This window comes from Clytia hemisphaerica, unplaced genomic scaffold (assembly GCF_902728285.1).
Source record: "Clytia hemisphaerica strain Z4C2 unplaced genomic scaffold, Clytia hemisphaerica genome assembly, whole genome shotgun sequence".
In the NCBI taxonomy this organism is placed as follows: domain Eukaryota; kingdom Metazoa; phylum Cnidaria; class Hydrozoa; order Leptothecata; family Clytiidae; genus Clytia; species Clytia hemisphaerica.
In genome coordinates, this window is record NW_027104370.1 from 313,900 (window position 1) to 337,201 (window position 23,302).

At 34.8% G+C, this 23,302-nt stretch overlaps 1 protein-coding gene and 8 non-coding genes across 9 annotated transcripts; 5 read left to right on the forward strand and 4 right to left on the reverse strand.

Annotated features, from left to right (window-relative positions):
- Window positions 1-1,101: 1,101 nt before the first annotated feature.
- On the forward strand, window positions 1,102-11,006 carry LOC136818446 (uncharacterized). The gene is made up of 13 exons (XM_067074787.1): window positions 1,102-1,814; window positions 2,044-2,101; window positions 2,333-2,472; window positions 2,711-2,857; window positions 3,191-3,284; window positions 4,110-4,232; window positions 4,402-4,478; window positions 5,372-5,514; window positions 5,768-5,844; window positions 6,342-6,429; window positions 6,773-6,840; window positions 7,395-7,580; window positions 8,719-11,006. The coding sequence occupies exons 1-13, from the start codon at window positions 1,140-1,142 to the stop codon at window positions 9,480-9,482; spliced, it is 2,640 nt and encodes an 879-aa protein (XP_066930888.1). The 5' UTR covers window positions 1,102-1,139; the 3' UTR covers window positions 9,483-11,006.
- Window positions 11,007-20,610: 9,604 nt separating this feature from the next.
- Window positions 20,611-20,682, reverse strand: Trnaq-cug (transfer RNA glutamine (anticodon CUG)). The gene has a single exon. It is a non-coding gene; the product is annotated as a tRNA-Gln (tRNA).
- Window positions 20,683-20,776: 94 nt separating this feature from the next.
- Trnar-ccu (transfer RNA arginine (anticodon CCU)) lies at window positions 20,777-20,849 on the forward strand. Its single transcript has one exon. It is a non-coding gene; the product is annotated as a tRNA-Arg (tRNA).
- Window positions 20,850-21,995: 1,146 nt separating this feature from the next.
- Trnaq-cug (transfer RNA glutamine (anticodon CUG)) lies at window positions 21,996-22,067 on the reverse strand. Its single transcript has one exon. It is a non-coding gene; the product is annotated as a tRNA-Gln (tRNA).
- A 94-nt stretch (window positions 22,068-22,161) lies between these two features.
- On the forward strand, window positions 22,162-22,234 carry Trnar-ccu (transfer RNA arginine (anticodon CCU)). Its single transcript has one exon. It is a non-coding gene; the product is annotated as a tRNA-Arg (tRNA).
- Window positions 22,235-22,463: 229 nt separating this feature from the next.
- Window positions 22,464-22,535, reverse strand: Trnaq-cug (transfer RNA glutamine (anticodon CUG)). The gene has a single exon. It is a non-coding gene; the product is annotated as a tRNA-Gln (tRNA).
- Window positions 22,536-22,629: 94 nt separating this feature from the next.
- Trnar-ccu (transfer RNA arginine (anticodon CCU)) lies at window positions 22,630-22,702 on the forward strand. Its single transcript has one exon. It is a non-coding gene; the product is annotated as a tRNA-Arg (tRNA).
- Window positions 22,703-22,931: 229 nt separating this feature from the next.
- On the reverse strand, window positions 22,932-23,003 carry Trnaq-cug (transfer RNA glutamine (anticodon CUG)). The gene has a single exon. It is a non-coding gene; the product is annotated as a tRNA-Gln (tRNA).
- A 94-nt stretch (window positions 23,004-23,097) lies between these two features.
- Window positions 23,098-23,170, forward strand: Trnar-ccu (transfer RNA arginine (anticodon CCU)). The gene has a single exon. It is a non-coding gene; the product is annotated as a tRNA-Arg (tRNA).
- The last annotated feature ends 132 nt before the right edge of the window (window positions 23,171-23,302 follow it).

Consider the following 23,302-nt stretch of genomic DNA (forward strand, 5'->3'; position numbering starts at 1 on the left):
CTTTATGCCCTGCATTTTGTCTTCCTACCAATTATTCAGAGATCATTAAATGAATTCAAAGAGGCATGGAACAATCACCAGCTATCTACAGAGAAAAACCAGACTCCATATCAGTTATGGCTGCTTGGAATGATGGATAAGAACAAAGAAAATCAAAGAGGCGTGAGAACATACTTAGCATCACAATTTGGTGAAGGTGAAAACTTTGGTGTAGACCCTTCCCCATCTCTCGGAATAATGCCTGATGATGACCACTCAATTGTTGAAGTTCATAACATTAACCTTCCAGATAGGTCAAATGAAATTAAAAATTTACTAGATCTGGAATTCAATCCCCTAGAAGAAGATGGAAACTTTGGTATAAATCTATTCAAAGATGTTAAATGTAGGATCAAAACCATCCTGTGATTATTATACTTTTGGCATACAAACAGAAAGTTTCGCGATTTTCGCGATTTTTGGACCTTTTCGCGAAAGTAAATGTCTTTGAAAATTCTTGAGTAGAGGGCAACTCACAAAAGTTTATGCTCGTGAAAAATTATTGAAAAAGTTGAAAATCTTTAAAGCTTCAAAATCAATATAAAAACTAGTATGTATAGCATTTATGCTTTAGAAGCTTGGTTAATTAGTCATTAATTAGTCAAAAATAACAGTTTAAATTGAATTCAAAAAAGTATTTGTTACTTTTAGGCCATTTTTGGTGTGAAAATTGATCACCCAATCGGCGAAAGTTTATGCTTGCGAAATAAATTTTTTCGTTAAATTCGCGAAAGTAAATGTCCTGAATTTCGCGATTTTCCGACCTCTCGAAAGTTTCTGCTCGCGAAAGTTTGTACGCCTAAAGTATTCAACCAAATTTGACATATAAATAATTTTTTCTATGATTCAAAGGTTTACTTTTTTCTACTATATATTTGAAATCTTGCTTATAACTTAAGGGCAAATCTTTGGGCTGAATTTTATTTTTTTATCTTGCTATCCTTAGACTAGATATTGTCTGAATTCAATATAAAGATTTCAATTTCTCACATCATCCTAACTAGTCTTGAACAAAGGGAATATCTATACATATACGTGTCTTACTTTCCAGAGTGACATCCTAATCAAATTAAGAATTATTTATGTTTATTTAGAAGAAAATGAGTTACAAACCAAATTTAGAGATAAACAAGATTCTCAGAGGAAAAAGAGCAGGAAGCTCTTTCCCGACTCCTCCAACACGTCCAAAAAAAGCAGCAACTAAAGCAGCAAAAAGAATTGACTTGAACGCCACGTTCTATGACTTTCCTGGTAACAATGTCCTGGATATGGAAGAAATCCCTCAAAGTCTTCTTACAAAACTTGGAATTGGACCGGTTCAGCTATTAGAAGATATGACAGAACAGGAAGTACTCATGAAGATTTCAGCAGTGCTGGCTAGCATTCTAAAGAAAAAACATAACATAGACTTCGACGATTCTGAAAAAGAAAATTTGACATTTTATTACTTGAAGAAAAACGGAAAGAAAAATAACTTCCATAAAATGGAATATGCTGATGATTATGTCATTGATGCTGCAAGTTTAAAAACATTTGCAGGAAAAGACTCAAAGCATCTCTATATAGTGCCATCAAGCAAATTAGTTACAAATACCAACTCCAGCACAGTTGTCATCCCTCAATCTTCAAGAGTTAGTAATGGAGATATTGATGATGTTGATGATGACACCTTTCCTGATTTTCCTCCTGCCTTCAGAGAAACACCCAATAAAATTTCAACACCTCGAATTGGAAAGGCATTACCCAAATACCAAAAGGAAAAACTTTTTGAAAGGGTAAGTAACCATTTTGTTGATTTTACAAAATTCTAAGTCTGTAGCAGATGGTTTCTATTTTTTTCCGTTCCCAAGATAGAGTTAGGCATTTCTTGATCTTCACAGGAAATTAAATTAAGAAATAAGTCTTAACGTGTGGTTAGATTTGTGTGCATTAACAATGGAATGCTGCAATGATATTATTGTTTGATTATTATTGCTATATTGTTATTATTTGATTATATTTTAGGGTTCAGTCCAAGATTCGCTATTTAATATTGGAGAACCAGACATTGATGTTCCACAAGGTTTGAATTTTTACTTTCAGTATGCATTGTTGTATGCATATTTTCATGTTGATGATAATATTCAGGAATTTTTTCTCGAAACAAAGTGGTTCAGAAATATTGTCTGGTTTAAAGTCAGGAAACTAGATTTAAGAAATACCTCGACATGGGTATCAAAATTCTTTTCAAAACCTTATAATTTTTAAAGCTGATAATCCTGGATAATAACAAAAATCCTTTTCATTATTTTAGTTAATTTTGATGACAAGTTCAACAGTTTATGGATGGCATTTATTTTTTTGTCACAATCAAAGGACTTTGTGTTAACAGTGTCCAAAATTCTTGAAACCAAAAATGACTCTGCAGCGTATTTGGAACGATCCATATGTCAAGTAAGATATTTTTAATCTGGAGGATTTTGAAATGTAAGGAGTCAATATTGCGAGTTGTTTGGTTTATCTGGAGGTTTCTTCAAATCATTGCCTCTTGGTTCATTGCTCTTCTTCTTCCTTCATTTTTAGCATTTCTCAACATGAAAATATTTCTTTACTTATTACACAGTGATGATTAAAAATAGAAAAAGATCAAAATTATTGATAATTCATTTTCTTTTTAATTCTATTTTTTTAGATTTTATTGGTGCTTCAATTGCCAGAGAGACGCTCACTTTGTGCTCTGGCACTAGAAGATCTTTATCATGATCTAGATATCAAAGACGAAGACAGTGGGAATATTGTCAGAGTGGTAATCACATATCTCAGGAGCCTGAATTGTGATGTAAGATTTCTTTGATGGGATAATCCTTTTTACTAGTTGAGCTCACCTGCCTAAATTACTGATGACAATAATATTGGGAAAGTCTTTCTCTCACAATTTGTTGTTGAATTATGATTATCAATGTTGAGTAATCAGGAAAAATTGAAGAAACATTTTAGTGCCCAACTAATTCCACAAAGTTACAGAATTTGCTCATAAGCCTCAAACTATTTGAAATTGCAATGAAACTAAAACACTGTGTTGCCACAGCATGTCAAGGAAAGCTGAAGAGGTGTTTCACCTGTACAATAACTGTAGGCATAAATAAATCCAATTACGATTATTCTTTTACAGATTTGGAACGACTTGTTTTTATATCCCTTATTCAAAAGTATTCTTAGCACAGTCTACAGTCAAGGTGACTTCGAAAGTAGTGAAAGCAATGCAGGTAAAACTATTAAATATCCTAGTTTTGTTGTAATAATACCCTAAGTGGATTAATTCTAGCAAGGATAGAATTTTGTGAATCAGCGCCTTTTTGACCAAATTCCTTTCATTTTCGTAGGGGTTTTGTTTTGGCAAAAATCACAATTTTAAATGTTTCCCAAGGATAATATTATGTGAATCTCCCGAATTCTAAGATTTTCACTTTCAGAAAAACTTGCAAAATACAATCCTTGTTTAAATTAAATTCATTTAAGTTATACACCACATTTTCAAGGCCTTTGTGTTGTGACATTTTCAGCATTATGTTATGAACTTGTTGGTTCTTTGTGCACTTGTTTCCTTACTTATGGGCTTAAAACTGCATGTTCTTGTTAATTCTTGAAATATGAGGCTTACCTTATTGGTATATATTTTCGCGTGTTACAAATTTTTGAAAAAACGTGTTTCGCGTGTATTAAATTTCGCGATTCACTAAACTAGGTATTTTCAGAAAGTGGGAATATAAAGCAAAAAAGAAACACGACGTTTTTGATGTAAAAATACAAACAAAATACCAAGAAAAAATTTTTCGCGTGTATTTAATTTCGCGATTTAGTAATTTTTAAAAATTTAAACAGTATTAAATTTCGCGAAGATTGACCAAAAAACTCGCTAAATTAAGTACCCGCGAAAATTTGTAACACGAGAAAATATATACCAATAAGGTAGATTGTCCCGAAATTTCTTTTTATGTTTTGACAAAGTTTTTCTCAAAGTAAATATCAAACTGTAAGATTGCATTTTCTTAAACTCAACCAGACTCAACCTCTTATTCAAATTGTTTTAGATGTAACAATACTACCAGTTCAACCTCAAAAACGCTGCCAAACGCTGGTTGACATTTTTCAGAAATTTACTGATGAAGAGATTGAAAGTACCCCTGAGAGATTTAAAGACCAAGTTGATGAAGGTAAATTGACTTTTTTAGTTTTAAAGTTGCTTCAGAGTGATTTCTTTATTTGACCTTTGACTTTCAAAGGTTGCTGGTCGATATGACACTTGTTTGATTATAAATCTAAAACTCTAGAGAAGCCTAAAAGATTTTTAAAATTTTCCCCCTTTATTGTATTGCTTTTTAGACGAGATCTGGAAAAAGCAATATTTTGACACTTGTCCTGCAATGTTGATTTTGACAATGGATTGGAAATTTGGAAAGGTAAGTGAATAATGTGTCGTCTCACTCTTTCAAAATACAGAACAGTAACATTTGAATTTATAACATACTTCCCTTTGGTATATATTTCGTGTGTTACAAATTTTTCGCGGGTACTTAATTTCACGAGTATTTTGGTCAATTTTCGCAAAATTTTACAATGTTTAAATTTTTCAAAATTACAAGATTGCAAAACTAAATACACGCGAAAAATGCTTCTTAATATTTTGTCAGTATTTTTACATCGAAAACGGTTGTTTCAAGCAAAATCAGTCTTTTTCTCGCTTTATATTCTTTCTGAAAAAAAGTTTAATGAATCGCGAAATTTAATACACGCAAAACAAGTTTTTTCGAAAGAATTTCGCGATTCGTGAAAATTTGTAACACGAAAATATATACCAATAAGGTAGAATTGGTAACATTCAATTGAGTTATAATTGTGAGGCTGTAATTAATTTTGGCATAAGGACCGGAAATAATATAAGATTGGGGTAAGTCAAAGCTTTTCAATATGAGAGGAGCACTGCCATTCTAACGCCTGATTTCATTACGCCAGGTCTAGTTACATCCACCTCTTTTCCCTCACCCAAGATAAATTATTTTTCTAGCCTTTCCTGGCCTTTCTAATCATTAAACTAAAAAATATAGCATATTTTTCATTTAAAGATCTTATGTAAACATCTAAAGAAGGATAATGAAAAAAATTCAAAGGAATGAGAAAAGCAAAGAAAAAGAAGAAAAATTTTGTTAACTTTCATGATATTTTATGTGCTTTCCCGCTAGAAAAAAAACTTGTCTTGATTTTTAGCATTGCTAGCCTCGTTTTCATGCTGAATGATAAATTCTTGAGAAGAGTCGTTGAACCTGACTGAACTGTGAAAATTATTTCCTTCTAGAATGAATTCATGGAGTCCTCTGAAGTTATTGCATCACGAAAAGTCCAAGGCAAGAACAAGACAAAGGACAATTATTATGCAAACGCAATATTCTTAAGCCAAGATTCTAACCAATTTCTTGTCATTCAACAAGGCATGCATTGGTAATCCTTTACTTTACTTTACTTTTGCATAGTTGGGTTCATTCCTCTCAAAGAAAATGGATAGTCTTAGTAAAGACTGATTGGAGCATGCAAGAGCATGATTTTAAGCATCTTTTCAAATATAAATCCAAGTTTGATTGACTCAGGAGGCTGATAAGCTACTGTAGCAATGTGACTGTTCCTAATATGAAATGTGTCTTGACTGAAAATGACTTGAAAATGTTTTGACTAATGTCCCTATTCTAACTTTAAGGAAGGCGTATTATAAAGGAAGATGTTACCATTTGAGCTCATTAACCAAGTTATACAGGCTCACAGATTATCAAATAGGTAAATAATTCTTTCTTATAATAAAAATATTCCCGGTAAACTGGTCTGAATTTTCAATATTTGGACTCGTTTCAAACAAAGTTGTTGTAGTGAAGTCGAAAAAAATGAAAAACTGCCAGCGAATACCGATTTGATTAACTAATGTTTTGAAATTCAAACTTTTACTTTAAGGGACGAAACTTTTCTGGTTTTTGCGAATTTTAGGCAAATTCTACTTTTGGTCATGAAATTTTCTTTAAATCCACCAAATAACAATTTGAGGGCGTATTTGTGTTTCATAAATTAGAAAAAAAATCTGGTTTTTGATTCAAAAAAACGAATGAAAATCTAATTAAATAGAGGTAAAAGGCGCAAAAGTTTTTTTTTTAAAAAGCTAGATTCACAAAAGTTTTTCTCACTAAATGCAAAATTTTTGCAATTTTGTTGATTCGCTAAAATTTCTTCCCTTAAAGTATTTTATTTGCTAATCAGTGAGTCTTTTTATTTAACCTTTTCAGATATGGTGGTGTATACCAAGTCTGATGTTGCATTTGGTGTGAATATTGGCACAGAGGTTTTTCCAAATTCTGATTCCCTTTTGAAAAGGTAAAGAATTTGTTCTCTCAAGTCTGTGTCTATCTTCCAAAATTTGGGGTGTTTTTTTTTTTGCAAAGAGTGCCTGGGGGATCCTAACCTTAAAATTTTTTAAAAGATTCTAAAGCCTAACAATATTCATAATTATCTTTCCAACAAGGTATTACTTTTTACTATATCTTTTCTCCTTCCTTTATCTTCTCCATGAGCAATGAATGAAAAAGTACAGACTGCCATTTTTCAGGAACAAACTTTAACATTTCAACACACTGTGTTAAAAATCGAACCTCTTATGTTGGAAATGAAGCCTGTATGCAATATAATTCTTAGTGTCACAAATTGCTTAACTTTGTAGAATGGAAGAACGTAAGAAAGGAAATCTTCAGAATCTAGTGATCGAAATTGAAAGTGACAATGATGAAGGTAAGGAAGATTTTTTTTCAGAATTTCTAAAGCATGTTTCAACACGCCCTACCAGAGACTTCTTTATTATAAAAGACAAGGTAGCTTTGCATTGAAGTAACTTCTTTTTAATGAAAACAAAAATATCGCACTGCAATAGCTTCTTTTTAGACAAAGGAAAAAAAGTTGTTTTCAAATGTTTGCACAAACAAAAAGAGTCTACCTAGAACATGCCATTATAGAGAACTATGGTTTACTGACGATTACCTCGGAATTTATGTTCTGTTCTGTCGTGCAATTAACGATTAATCACTCGTAACAAAGGAGAAAATACCATAATTACCATTTTCTCCTTTGTTACTCGTGATTAATCGTTAATTGCACGACAGAACATACAATTACTAGTACAAATGCGCTGAAGTTATAAATTTGGCAGTAATAAGGCAATCACAAATTTATTTATCACTCTTATTAAGACAAAGAGTGTCATAGCTTTCAAGTGTGCTTGGAGAGTTAGTAGATAAGTTTCAGCCAATGTTGTCTTGACCGTAATCAAAATAATTATTACCTTTTAGATTTCATCGAGAAAAACTTGTCGACACTTTACGGACAAGAGCCACTCAAACAGAGACTCAAGAAATTGGCGAGACGAGTGGTTTTTAACAAGAAAAAAGGCGAGACGGTTAAAAACGAACAACTTCATATGTTATTCACTGGTAATCCTGGCACTGGGAAGACATCTGCTGCCAGGCTGATGGGCGGTAAGAATTGTATTTACGTCAATCCCATTGACTTTTGCGAACCTTTCGCATATCTTTTAAAATAGAGTAAATCCATGCACCTTACATGGGATCATCCCCCCCCCAGGAAGGTGGTGGGAATCAGATTTTGGTACTAGGGGGGAAGTGAAAATTACAAGCTTCATGGGGGAGAAATACAAATGGGGGGTATATTCAGTCCTCTGCCTGGTGGGGGGGGGGACAAAAACAAAAATACAGTAATTTCATAATTTTCATAAAAACAATGCCCACCATCAAACACGGAACGTTCACTGAAAATCCGATTTAAGTTTTGCATGGATCATTCTATTTTCGCGAGTCAGCAAATTGCTGCTACACGTTTTTTTTATAAGAACATCGAAAATTTTGGAAGCCCTCCGATGATCTAAACTTTTTGAGTTTTAAGTGAGTATTTTTGTGCAATCTCCTAAGAAATCGGGTGTTTTAGAGTCCACTAAGCCTTAAAATGTTCTTAACATGTTCTTAGTATTTTGGCCATCGAAGCCTTATGTTCTTATATACTTTGTTCTTATAAAAAACGTGTACCTTAATATCTCAAAAATGGCAAATATTTGAGAAAAAGCAAAATTTTATCCCATTTAATAATCATTGATAGTTTTAGCCTTTTTTGTGCACCTTTCATGCTCGTCCACGTATTCTAGGCGAATGTGACTAACGTAGGGTGCTTGGTTATTTGATGTAAAGGCTTTGGACAAAATAATTTGAAAAAGTTTGACATTTTCCACCTAAATGATGGGACACTCGGTTGCCTATTAAAGGGGGAACCTAATTGCCATTTTTGGGGGGTTTAAAACGTGCGGTAAATGTAGACTAAGATCAGGCTATTTGGAGCAAAATAAGAGATTCTGCTTTTAACAACTGAAAATACTTTCAAAAGGGGGGGGGCTAGGGTCCCTACCCTGGGAATAGCTACTAGGTTCACAAAAAGTATAAGGATTTGGTTGCCAACTGAGTGTGTCCGTAAAAAGTGGATTTATCACAATTTTTTTTCCATTGTACTGTAGAGAGGAATTAAAGTTGAAAATCTTAAAACCTTACTCGACTGAATCAAGCCTTTACCATCCGTATCAATCAATATGATAATCTTATTCCATTTCAGGAATTTTCAAAGGGCTCAATGTCATTGCCAGAAACCTCGTGGTCGAGGTTCAACGGTCGGACTTGGTGGCAGAGCACATTGGTGGGACGGCGATAAAAACGATGGCAGCCATTGAAAAGGCAAAAGGTGGCATCCTTTTTATCGACGAGGCCTACCGTCTCGTGCCCACGGGTCCGAAGGATTTCGGCCAGGAGGTGATTGACACCATCATGCGGTCAATGACGGAGAGCCCAACCAGTCAGCAGCAATGGCCAGTGTTTATTTTTGCTGGCTATGAAAAGGAGATGGATCATTTTGTGAAGGCCAACCCCGGATTTGCTAGAAGAATTAAACACCATTTGCGATTTGAGGATTTTAACCCAGAGCAACTCATGGAGATATCAAAGAAAAGCCTTATCGATGATGGGAAACGATTTCCACTGCAAATTGGTGGGGTCAAAGTCGAAGATTGTTTGTTGAAAGCTTTCCAAAAATTGCCGAAAATTGTTTTGCGTAAAAACAATGCGGCTCTTTGCGGAGACATTCTTGAATTTATTCAGGAGTGTCAAGAGGATAGACTACCTTTGACTTGCTCAAAAAATGAGCTGATGCGGTTCTCCGAAGAGGACATTGTAGGTGGTGTAAAAAACTTTCTGATGAAGTATCTTACACACAATAATGATCTCAACGACAAAGAAATACAAACTGACTTTGATATCGTTGTTCCTGAAGTTGTTTTAAGGATGAACAATGATATATTGAACGGGTCAGTCCCAACAGAGTGATGTTGTATATTTTTCATACTTTTCTTACGTTCTTTATTTTTTGGCTTTTTTTTACGAGTGATATTGTTTTAGCACTTCTATTTTATTTTTATATTGAAGGAAACCCTGCCTCAAATGATTCCCAGTCAGAACAAGGATAATAAAATGTGCTTAAAACTTTCAAAACTTTCAAAACTCTTCACGCTCTTTTATGTTTCTTGGTAGAGAAGGAGTGATCAATCCCAAGGTCAAAATTTACACCGAGTTGGCAGTTATCTACAAAATTGCTAAAAATGGGCAAAAAAGAGGGCTGGAACTTTTGATCCGAGAAATATATGAAAAATCTGAATACATATTTGAAATCAGCAAAGTTTGAAGTTTTAGAAAAGTGTAAATCGGAGATTTTTGTTCCTGTAGATAAAATATTCATTTTGTTCTCCATTTTGCTCTTAATTTTCAAAGTTTTTAAAATATTTTCAAGTCTTAAGAAAAATGTGTATTTTACTGTTTTATTCAAGTCTTAAGATATTCCGCTGAGAATTATTTTTCTTGCGTGATATTACTTTTTGTTACGTATTTTTTGTTATTATTTTTTTATCTGTATTCTTATATATTTTCTTTTTGTTATATATTTCCTTTTAGCGTGTATACTTTAGGCGTACAAACTTTCGCGAGGTCGAAAATTCACGAAATTCGTGACATTTATTTTCTTTTTCGCGAGCATAATCTTTCGCGAATTAAGACATAAAAATGTAAAATTTCACTTGAAAAATGGCTTAGAGGGACAAATACTTAAACAGACTGAAAAATCTTACATCTTAATTCAAAATTTTACGTTTTACAGGTTTTCTTATTTGTCAAGAATTTTTCGCGGGAATAAATCCGGGAATTTTCAAAGGAATTTACTTTCGCGAAAAGGGCTAAAATTCGCTTATACGCCTAAAGTAAACTTAGAGACAAAAAATGTAAATATATATTCCCTCAAAATGTTTATAGGGTGGAGACCCACAGCACAGCCAAGTAGGAATGCCCTTTTCGTATTTTTAGACTTATTTTATTTTTAGCCAAGGTAGATATTCAACATATTTTATTTAATTTGAAACGTAAACGAGAAAGGATTCTCTTGCATACACTACTTCAAGCTTGGCTTAGACCTTCCTTAGCTCTTGATTCAATTTTTTCTCACTCGTGTCAACTTTAGGCGATTCCTTGTTTTAAGACGGCTGGTGTAGTTATATTGATGCTCCTGACAAGTTTTCTACTTCCTATTTTTTACTGAGTTAAGTCGTCTAGCATGCTAGACTACTCTGAGGAAAGGTCAGTCCTGTTACGGATTGGCCCCGTATCAGAAAACTATCCTTTCCCCAAGGTGATTCGGCTAGACGTCGCCATAGTACGTTTCTCCTAAACTCATTGCCTTGTGTAGATTTTGAGATTCTCTCTATTATATTTTCATATATAAGCAAAAGATTTTTTAAACTGTACATTTTGTTCATTTTTATTCGTTATACCATAAATTGGTGATAAAAGAGATGATAAAAACGACGTTTTCTTATCAAACACCCATTTTTTAATCTTCTCTCGGCAAGCTACACTGCGATCTGGCCTTGGAGAAAATCGGATTCATGATAACTCTTTTCTCTCACTTGACTAAAAATGGTCATTTGATGTATTTTTTCATTGAAATGCGTCATGAGAATACAACAATTTTGGCTTCATTACTATTTCCTTTGAATTAATTTTTGGGCCTGAAAATAAAAATTCCCTAAGGGATACACGAGAATCGGAATCCATATTATGAAAAATCGGTTGAACCAAAAAACAGGAAATAGCGATTTTTATCAACATTTTAATGATATTCAAAGGATTTCAAAGGATAAGTAAAAAAAAAAAGGTAAAAGTAAAAAAATGAGGTTGTTTTTAGGTTTTTTCTGAGTTCTAGGGCGACTTTAAGAAAAATATTGCCGGGCCCAGATCGCCGTGCTAAAGCACTAAAGGTCGGGAAAATTTCAAAATCCCGGGGGTGATGGGACTTGGGCAAAACAGGTGACGAGCCATAAGGGTCCCCCTTTTTCATTCCTAAAAGGTTTCTCTAGGGGTACAAATTCATAAGTTATTTTCTGAAAGGGTCCCAAAATCATGAAAATCAGAAATTTCTCTCTCAAAGAGTTGCGACTTCCGAAAAGTCAACCAAATTATGCTAAAAATCAACAAAATTTGTAGAAAATCGATCAAAATTTGGGGTCCCAAAAATGTCCAAAATTTGTACTCACTTGTTAAAAAAAGTGGCGTTTAGCACTAGTCGCAGGCGTTTAATTTTTTAGCCATACTAGCAGCTTTTTGAACAAAAAATGGACAGGCGTCTAACACTAGTCGCCAGCGTCTAACGAGTGTACTATACATAGGAAGAAGTCTGCAAATCAGACTAACTAGAGGTCTCAAACACTTAGACGCGGGCGTCTAGTGATTAGACGCGGTTTTTTTAACAAGTGAGGAAGGTCGTATTTTCGAACTCTTGCTCGTATAGATCCGTCACCTCGCAACCTTATACTTTTGACAAAATATATTCAAATAATCTGCGATGAAAAGATTGTATAGAATGTGTAAATTGAGTACTTGTACGTGGGTTGTTTAAGAAATACTTAGTTGCATCGGGAAGAGGAATTAAAGATTGAAGCAAAAAGTTAAAAACGTGAAAAAAATATTGAAGCGAACCGGGCCGAAAACCTCGTTGACTGACATCTTCAACTAATGACCTCATCATACGGTTTAAAAACAACTTCAACAAAAATTCATAACAACAACAATAAAATTCTAACCAAATTTGAGGATTACCCTACACAGAGCATTGCACTTTGCTCGAATATGTTAAATAATTTCTTAAAATATTGAAGCGAAAGTAAGAAGTTATTGACGCGAAATTTCTAAAAATATTGAAGCGAAAATTTGTAACGTATTGACGCGAAAGAGTAAAATACATTGAAGCGAAAAGTTCAAAAATTTTGAAGCGAAAAGTTCAAAAAATTTTGAAGCGAAAAGTTAGAAATTATTTACGCGAAAGTGTTAAATACATTGAAGCGAAAAGTTAAAAAATTATTGAAGCGAAAAGTTAGAAATTATTGACGCGAAAGGTTGAAACTATTAAAGCGAAAAATTAAAAATTATTTACGCGATGAAGCGAAGATCCCCCCTTTCGTTATTTTAATTTTGCAACGCGCGGCACGTCATACTATACCAGGTCTACCATGGTGTGTAAAATCAATGACACTTGTACATCTAAACAGCCGTTCAACTCTGATTTTGAAAATTTCAACATCATCTTGTGATCTTGGTACAATGTTCCATTCATTTTTCAATTGATGAACGGCTTGTTGCAGTTGTTGTAGCAACAAATCCAACCCATCCATTTTACATTTCCTAACTTTTCTGAATTCTTTCAAGTCTTGTATTTTTGCTTTCAAGTTCGAAAAGCACCCTCCTGTAAATTAGTATACACAAAAAAGTTACAAGAAATTCAATGTTTCATATGCTCTTACCAATGGTACATATCTTGGATAAGCAAAACACTTATTATGTCAGTAGAAATTATCAAAATTTGTTTTTCCTTAAAAAAGTGCTTACGGCATCATTTACGTAAAAAAGTTTTTTCCAAAAGAAAAATATTTGAATACTCTTTTTGCTAAATTTGAGAGGATTTTGGATACATTATGTTACAGAAATAAACATTTCCATTTCATGCTAATGTCAGCAAAAAGTGTTTTCCTGTTTTTTCTAGAGAATGGGCCACAATGAATTTTTTGAAAATATTTTAATATGGAGAAAATGAATAAACAAAAAATAATAGCCCTATTTATACTGAGACGAAAAAATAGTGACGGACAGAAAAGTTGAAATTTATATTTTTCTATCAGTATAAACAACAAGATAACACAATTAATAGATAGATGAAGACATATAGTTTTCTATCAGTATAAATATTAGGATGGATAGTGAAATTAAGGCATAATCTTAAGTCGACTAAAACATTTTGTGCCGGTACACTCTTAGCTGAATCATTATTATCACATAATTGTATTCCTGACTTACTACAACGACACGAATAGTGTCGAATATGGCACAGGGTTGTAAAAGTGCTAGTAACTAATCATTTTCACGTTTTTTTTTCTGTCTTGTGTTTATACTGATAACCTTTTAATTAGACAGAGTAATATAACTGTTTTTTTGCATCGTTTTGATGCTCGAATCTCAATAGAAAAAAGTAAGAAAACTTAATTATGTATATCTATTTTGTATTGATTTATGCTGACAGACAGAAAGCTGATTTTTGCTGTTTTTCTGTCTGACGTTATTTTTTCGTCTCAGTATAAATAGGGCTATTAGTCAAAAAATGATAATGTTGGTGGCCGTCACCTGTTTTCTGATTAGACCAAAATTTGCATACAACTTCCTGACCTGAGCCTTCAGACTTAAAGTTTATCAAGGAGCACGTAGTTACCTTAGAAATGGTGAGTAATTTCTAGGTCTTCTAGAGACATTTTTCTAGACATTTCTAGCCAATTTTGGATTTTGTAGCCTTTCTAGAGACATTTTTCAGGCACATTTGTTTATTTCTAGACGTTTCTTGAAATTTTCTAGTCCTCAACTTTGTCATATTTCTTTTTATTTTTCAACCTTTATGACACTAAATTTTGCTTTCAATTTTTAGTTGAAACACACGTTATTAACACAAACTCATATCGGCTCCATTATAAGTCCCGCCACATTTCAACAGCAGAAACTCTTATCCTGCTGATCATTTCATGTGTCGTCGACGTCGTCGAGAACAAGACTGTGTCGACTACAGGCTGTTGAATATTTTGACAGGCAGTCGTATTCCAAGACGAATCCCGAAATCGACAACAATGGCAGACGATGGTGATGCCACGCCTCGTGAGCTTATTATTGAGGAATTGCCAATTGAAGTAGCCATCTTGAAAGACGACATTTCGGACTTCATAGATTAAAAACGCTACGAATTGCAACGTGCTAGTGACGTGCTGTCTCAATTGGAAAAGCATCAAACGACATTTCGTGCAAAACATTACAAACTTTGACAGTATTTTGGTGCGACTTACAACGATAATCACGCCATGGATTACCAGACACTCGTGGACAAAATCACGGATGCTATCAAAGCTGCCAAGGACGAGATGAAGATCACGAAAGACGAGTCAGCCAAATTACAAGCGATTCAGCAAAAGACGACCAATGACCTCGAGGAGGAGGCCATGCTGTTTCAAGTGGAATCAACCGATCATTGTTTGAAAGAGTTGCAAATGTCTTGGGAGAAGAATGTGCAACTTGCAACTGATGAACAACTGCTAAGGTGGAAGGAGAATCAGGAGAATTACCTGAAGAGCTTCAAACACGCAACCCAGAAGTACCAAGAATCTTTGAAGTTCAATCCATCAGGTCAGATGCTTGTTAAGGCAAAACAGCAGCTTGGTAAGAGATATACCTTAGTTGTTACTCTGAAGTCCAAATTCAATGAAGATCTGACAAGTGAAATTGATCGAAGAGAAGTGAATAAGAGAGATTTGATCAAAGAGGCGAAGCTCAATATCAAATTGTCCCATTTCTCTGGCTAAAATTCAGATCTTGACATTTATACTTTTCAATCCGAATTCGAACCACCACTAAACGTATCTTGCCTGATTTGCTGATTAACAATCATTTTTCAGAGCCTGCATTGTCCTTTGTCAAACACTTAGACAACATTGACGAAATCTGGGTTGGCCTCAAGGAAGTTTATGGGGATACGAAGTTTCTACTTACAAAGAAAATTTCTTCGTTGAGTGACATCCAATCTTTCAAGGGATCCAGGGACCCAGGAAAAGTACTTGCAGGGTTAAGCCAACTGATCAATCTTATGAGGGATTTGATGATCCTTGCGTCCAGGCATAGAATCGAAAAGTACCTTTACTACGGGGATGCCTTGGATACAGTCTACTAATTGATAGGTGATTACCGTTTTACCAAGTGGCTTGAACAGTCGATTGGGATCAACCAGAGTGGGAAAGTGTTGTGGGAAAACCTCATTGACTTCTTAGAGAAGGAGTTAAAGATCCAACAACAAAAGCTTAGACTCTCAGGAAGGGAGGATCCACCATCTGCACCCCCAAAACGAAAAGGCCCAGGCTTATCAGGCTATCATTCAGACAATTTGATAATGAAATCTGCATTCTATGTGGGAGTGCTGCTGGGGAAGATGACCATGTTGCTACCACAGGGCCGGGAGGAGTCAAAGTCATTCAATACCTTTCGTGCCGAAAGTTTGTCGAGAAGACACCTGCCCAAAGACTTCAAATGTTGCGCAAAAAGGGTCTTTGCTTTCAATGTCTTTCGCCAGGGGCTAAGTGGAATGTTGGTAGACATGAGGAAGGGAAATGCCAGCAAGATTTTGTTTGCCTCCATGGATCACATTTCTAGTACCCCAAAAAGAAAGACATCCTTATATGTGAAGAGCATAAGCATTTTGATGAAAATCAGGATCTATTGGACAAGTACAAGTCCAGATTCATTACCAGAAATTCAAGCTTACCTTCATTTTCCAGAGACATCAAATTATCCTTCTACTCAGAAATCTCAAGTGGAGAAATCGAAGTCAACAATGTTCAAACAGATTTTAAGGATCAAGGTGGAGACATCCCAGACCGAGGAATCTACATGTTCCAGTCAATCAAAGTCAATGGTGAAGTATTCAATATATTCTTTGATTCTGGGTGTAGTGACTTTATCGTCAGAAAAAGTGCAGTTGAGCGTCTTGGGTCACACGTTACTTTGATCTCAAACATCTCTGTTTCGATTACCGCAGTGGGAAAGATAAGCACCTCTGCGGAGCACGTAATTTACCACGTTCAACTTCCGCTTGTTTCCGGGGAAACCGCTGTCCTAAGAGGAACCTGTCTTACCGATATAACCGGTGAATTTCCGCAATTTCCATTAAAAGAAGCCGAGAAGGATCTCTGCTTTGCTGCCGGACCTCTAGCCAAAACATTTCCAAAAGTGCCAAGTCATATCGGTGAAAATGTTGATTTTATGACTGGTATGAAATACCTAAAGTACCATCCGAAACCAATCTTCCAAATACCAACGGGTTTAACCATTTTTAAATCCATCTTTCGGGGTGCCCACGGAACCACTGGCATCATTGGTGGTCCACACGAATCGTCTTCCAAGATTCGCTTCCAATCTCACTTTTCTTCGCCATTATTCTCACTTTTCTTCGCCATCATTCTCACTTTTCTTCGCCATCATTCGTCAGTGATATGTCCAATATCATGATGGTTTCTGCTCTGTCAGAGTCTGATCTTGTTCATTCCTCATTTAAACCAAATCCACTCAAATCGTTCAAAAATGCTGAGAATGCAGGTTCCCAAATCAGTCATCGTTGTGTATCTTGCCGTGAATGCAAAGATTGCAAAACTCATGATTCCATTGAATCAATCAGTCTAAAGGAAGAGGCCGAGCAAGCCCTTATCGAATCTTGCGTTTCAATCGATATTGAATCCCATATCACTACCGCCTGCTTACCTGTGCTATACAACCCCGCCAAACGGCTAGAAAAAAGAGAAAAGACAAAATATATTCATATGTGGAGATAGTTTGCTTAATGGAGTTGATGGGGATAGGATATCTTCGAAAGATCATTGTGTTGTTGTGAAATCTTTTGGTGGCTCGGCCTCGCTAGATATGATAGACTATATCAAGCCCACTGCAAGAAAGAAGCCTGACAAGATAATCGTTGGCACAAATGACATTACGAAAAAGATCGAAAATACCACCGAAAACTTGCAAAAAATCCTTAGAACTGTTCAAGATTTAAGTCCGGAAACACAAGTTTGTTTTTCAGAGTTATGTTTACGGAATGATCTGCAAGGCGGTTTTAGTAATGTAAAACGCAAGAATGTTGAGCTCAGAAAGTTTTGTAATGAACGAAATCTCGCGTTGGTGGAAAATGGAAATGTTGATGACTCGTGAGAGAAATTGCGTATGAATCCAAAGGGATTAAAGCGTCTGGCCTTAAATTTGAAAGTTTTTTTGGGAAAAAGATGATCCAAATCCAGGTTCCAGTAATGCACTCGAAAATTCTGAATGTGATCCAATAACAAAGCTCAAAAATCAGAAGTTGAAATATCCCTTGAATTTAACTATAGGATACTTGAATATTAACTCTGTGCGCCATAAGTTAAGTGGCCTACATAATATCGATGTTTTAGCTATCTCTGAAACCAAGCTAGATGATGCTTATACAACCAGCAGATTGTTGCTTCCGGGGTACAAAACACCTCTACGCTTAGATTATACTGATTCCAGTGGGGATCTGCTGGTTTATGCTAGGTTTGATATTCTAATGCATCAGCTTACATCTTTTATTTTCCCTAAAGGTATAGAGGTCATTCTTTTAGAAATTAACCTAAGAAAAACAAAATTGTGCATATTTATGATCTATAGGAATCCTACTATTTTTAAAACCAAAGAAAAAATCGAGCTTTTTCTGTCTACGCTATCGTCAGGATTAGATTTTTATAGCAGAATTTATGATAACTTTATGATAGTAAGTGATTTTAACTTAGAACCAGATAACGAATCACTTAAAAATTTTATGAATGCTAATGATCTCTACAATCTAGTCAAAGAAAAAACCTGTTTTAAGTCAATAAATGGCACCTGTATTGACTTAATCTTAACAAACAGGAAGCATTCTTTTCAGTTTACCGGTGCCTTAGAAACAGGTTCAAGTGATTATCACCTACTCGTTTAGCCTGGTTAACCAAGCCAGTTTTTACAAGGCCAAGATACGGCTGAAGACAATATAGCGTTATCGGTGCTTTAATGATTTTTATGATGTACGGAATTTTAAGTTTGCGTTGAAAAACTGGCTTGGGCGAAGCGCGTGTTCATATTTTGAACGCAGAAGTCGGTGAGACTCGGCGAGCATTTGGCCTCTTCTAATTGGCCATAATAGACCATGTGATAAGAAACGAAACTTTTCGTTTGTTTTGAAAACGCTTTTCGCTTCTCAACGAAAGACTTTTTGAACATATTTTATTCTGTACTTTTTGCATAAAAAGAAAGATATGTTTTTTTCTTTCCCTCTTTAAATTTGAAAAACCTTTATATAACTGAATGAAAGAGAAGTTGAGTAAACAGGGAGGATGGTGTATTTATTTAACAAATTCCTTATTTTTATATTTTTGCTTTTTTTATGCAAATGAGTTATGGGAAATCTTTTGTTGAAAAATATGTGTCGAACAAATTATACAAATTTATGTGCATTTAAAAAAACGTAACCGGGAAAATTTGAAATTTCGTTTTTATCAGTTGATAAGAAACCGAGTTTACTTGTACTAAGACAGATATTCAGTCACAACTTACCATCAGATTTTACTAAGTGACTGAATCAGTCTGGCTTAGATTTCTAGGCTACTACTCGTTCATACTATGATGAAATCTACCTATACTAAATTACCTCCTGTTAGAAAGAAATATAGGGACTATAAACATTTCAACTCAGTTATATTCTTGAATGAACTAAACAATTTACTAAAAAAAGCTATTATGCTTCGATCAAAACTCAAGCACATAGCCAATAAATCAAAAAATCCTGATGATGTTGCTCGTTATAAGCGTCATAGAAACCTTGTCGTTAATATGAATAGGAAGGCAAAGAAATCTTTCTTCAGTAAAAATGACTCGAAAAATTCTCCCAAAGGCTTTTGGGACACTTTTAAACCTCTTTTCTCGAATAAGGTCAATTTTGCTGGAGAAAGAATTCAACTCATTGATGGTGACAGCATTTTATCTCAAGATCTAGATAGTGCTGAAACTTTCAATGAGCACTATCACTCTGTTACTGAACGTTTAGACGTCCCTCAATGGGATGATGTTACTGGTGAAATCTCAAATGACGTCAATTCGGCCATTGCAAAATTCTCAAATCATCCAAGCATTGTTAAAATACTTGAAAAAAGGCGCAATGTTGAAAAATTTGAATTTTCACCTGTGACATATTCAGATACAATCAAAGCCATTAAACATCTGAATGAGTCTAAATCAGTCAGTGGTGATATTCCTGATAAGGTCATAAAGCTAGCCAAATTTGTTTTTGCCCCTACTTTGACTTCGTGTTTTAATCATTCTCTTCAATCTCAAGACTTTCCTGATAATTTAAAGTCGGCTGACATAATTCCGGTCCATAAAAAGAATAGTAAGCACGAAAAGGACAATTACAGGCCCGTAAGTTTGCTTCCATCACCGTCAAAAATTTTTGAAAAATTAATCTCAAATCAACTAAACACCTTCTTAGAATATTTTTTATCTGACGGACTCTGCGGTTTTCGCAAACAGTACAGCACACAAGGTGCTTTACTGAATATGCTGCGAAAATGGCAGGAGTCCCTATCCACTTCCGGTAAAATTGGAGCAATTCTTATGGACCTGTCAAAGGCCTTTGACTGTTTAACACACGATCTTTTGATCGCAAAACTCCATGCTTATGGTATGGATTATGGAAGCCTAGCCTTCATCCTCAGCTATTTATCAAATAGAAAACAAAGAGTCATAATTGGATCCACTTACAGTAATTGGCTACCTTTGCTATTTGGTGTACCTCAGGGCTCTATTTTAGGACCAATTATTTTCAATGTTTTTATTAATGATTTAACTTTGTAAATGAAGATGACCTCTGTAACTTCGCTGATGATAAAACTCTTCATAAATGTGCTTCAACCTTGGAGAAAGTTATTGAAGCATTACATTTGGACTTAGAAATCATTCTAGCTTGGTTTAGACATCATTCGCTCGTTGCAAATCCAGAGAAGTTTCAGGTGTTATTTCCAGGTACAAAAAATTCGAAAATTGTACTTGAAATAGGGCTTTTTTAACTAGAATCTTCTGAGTGTGTGAAATTACTTGATTTGTGTCGATGTAAATTTGCAATAAATGCATCTACAATCGACAGACATCAGGTTTCTGGCATAGCAATTGAATTTTTAACACATTATTTAGCAAAAACTCCGTAGCTGAAAGATTTCATTATCGCGATATCATTTAAAAATCTCTTTAGTCAATTTTTTATTTGGTTCGATGAAATCTAACGGCTTATCTTAGGTTCCACCGAGACTTGAACTCGGATCACCAGATTCAGAGTCTGGATTGCTAACCATTACAACATGGAACCATATTACAATGTTAAAAGCAATGATAGTAATTATTTAAAGATATGATTATTTTAATGTAGCATCTTTTTAAAATCAACTCGAAATGCTTCATAAGCCTCTGTGGCCTAATGGATAAGGCATCGGCCTCCTAAGTCGGGGATTGTGGGTTCGAGTCCCATCAGAGGCGTTGACACGTGATGATTAAAGAGAAGTTGGTTTGTGTCGATGTAAATTTGCAATAAATGCATCTACAATCGACAGACATCAGGTTTCTGGCATAGAAAATTGAGTTTTTAACACATTGTTTAGCAAAAACAACGTAGCTCAAAGATTTCGTTATCGTGATATCATTTGAAAATCTCTTTAATCAAATTTTTATTTGGTTTGTTGAAATCTAACGGATTTTCTTAGGTTCCACCGAGACTTGAACTCGGATCGCCAGATTCAGAGTCTTGAATGCCAACCATTACACCATGGAACCATACAACAATGTTAAAAGCAATGATAGTAATTATTTAAAGATATGATTATTTTAATGTAGCATATTTTTAAAATCAATTTGAAATGCTTCATAAGACTCTGTGGCCTAATGGATAAGGCATCGGCCTCCTAAGTCGGGGATTGTGGGTTCGAGTCCCATCAGAGGTGTTGACACGTGATGATTAAAGAGAAGTAGATAGATTTGTGTAGATGTAACTTTGCAATAAATGCATCTACAATCGACAGACATCAGGTTTCTGGCATAGAAATTGAATTGTTAACACATTATTTAGTAAAAACTCCGTAGCTGAAAGATTTCATTATCGTGATATCATTTGAAAATCTCTTTAGTCAATTTTATATTTAGTTTGGTGAAATCTAACGCCTTTTCTTAGGTTCCACCGAGACTTGAACTCGGATCGCCAGATTCAGAGTCTTGAATGCCAACCATTACACCATGGAACCATACAACAATGTTAAAAGCAATGATAGTAATTATTTAAAGATATGATTATTTTAATGTAGCATATTTTTAAAATCAATTTGAAATGCTTCATAAGACTCTGTGGCCTAATGGATAAGGCATCGGCCTCCTAAGTCGGGGATTGTGGGTTCGAGTCCCATCAGAGGTGTTGACACGTGATGATTAAAGAGACGTTGATTTGTGTCGATGTAAATTTGCAATAAATGCATCTACAATCGACAGACATCAGGTTTTTGGCATAGAAAATTGAATTTTTAACACATTATTTAGCAAAAACAACGTAGTTGAAGGATTTTATTATCATGATATCATTTGAAAATCTCTTCTTCAATTTTTTATTTGGTTTGGTTAAATCTAACGGCTTATCTTAGGTTCCACCGAGACTTGAACTCGGATCGCCAGATTCAGAGTCTGGAGTGCTAACCATTACACCATGGAACCATACTACAATGTTAAAATCAATGATAGTAATTATTTAAAGATAAGATTATTTTAATGTAGCATGTTTTTAAAATCAATTCGAAATGCTTTATAAGCCTCTGTGGCCTAATGGATAAGGCATCGGCCTCCTAAGTCGGGGATTGTGGGTTCGAGTCCCATCAGAGGTGTTGACAGGTGATGATTAAAGAGAAGTAGATAGATAGATTAGTGTAGATGTAACTTTGCAATAAATGCATCTACAATCGACAGACATCAGGTTTCTGGCATAGAAATTGAATTGTTAACACATTATTTAGTAAAAACTCCGTAGCTGAAAGATTTCATTATCGCGATATCATTTGAAAATCTCTTTAGTCAAATTTTTATTTGATTTGTTGAAATCTAACGGCTTATGTTAGGTTCCACCGAGACTTGAACTCGGATCGCCAGATTCAGAGTCTGGAGTGCTAACCATTACACCATGGAACTATACTACAATGTTAAAATCAATGATAGTAATTATTTAAAGATAAGATTATTTTAATGTAGCATTTTTTTAAAATCAATTCGAAATGCTTTATAAGCCTCTGTGGCCTAATGGATAAGGCATCGGCCTCCTAAGTCGGGGATTGTGGGTTCGAGTCCCATCAGAGGTGTTGACAGGTGATGATTAAAGAGAAGTAGATAGATAGATTAGTGTAGATGTAACTTTGCAATAAATGCATCTACAATCGACAGACATCAGGTTTCTGGCATAGAAATTGAATTGTTAACACATTATTTAGTGAAAACTCCGTAGCTGAAAGATTTCATTATCGCAATATCATTCGAAAATCTCTTTAGTCAAATTTTTATTTGATTTGTTGAAATCTAACGGCTTATCTTAGGTTCCACCGAGACTTGAACTCGGATCGCCAGATTCAGAGTCTGGAGTGCTAACCATTACACCATGGAACCATACTACAATGTTAAAAGCAATGATAGCAATTATTTAAAGATAAGATTATTTTAATGTAGCATCTTTTTAAAATCAATTCGAATTGCTTTATAAGCCTCTGTGGCCTAATGGATAAGGCATCGGCCTCCTAAGTCGGGGATTGTGGGTTCGAGTCCCATCAGAGGTGTTGACACGTGATGATTAAAGAGACGTTGATTTGTGTCGATGTAAATTTGCAATAAATGCATCTACAATCGACAGACATCAGGTTTTTGGCATAGAAAATTGAATTTTTAACACATTATTTAGCAAAAACAAC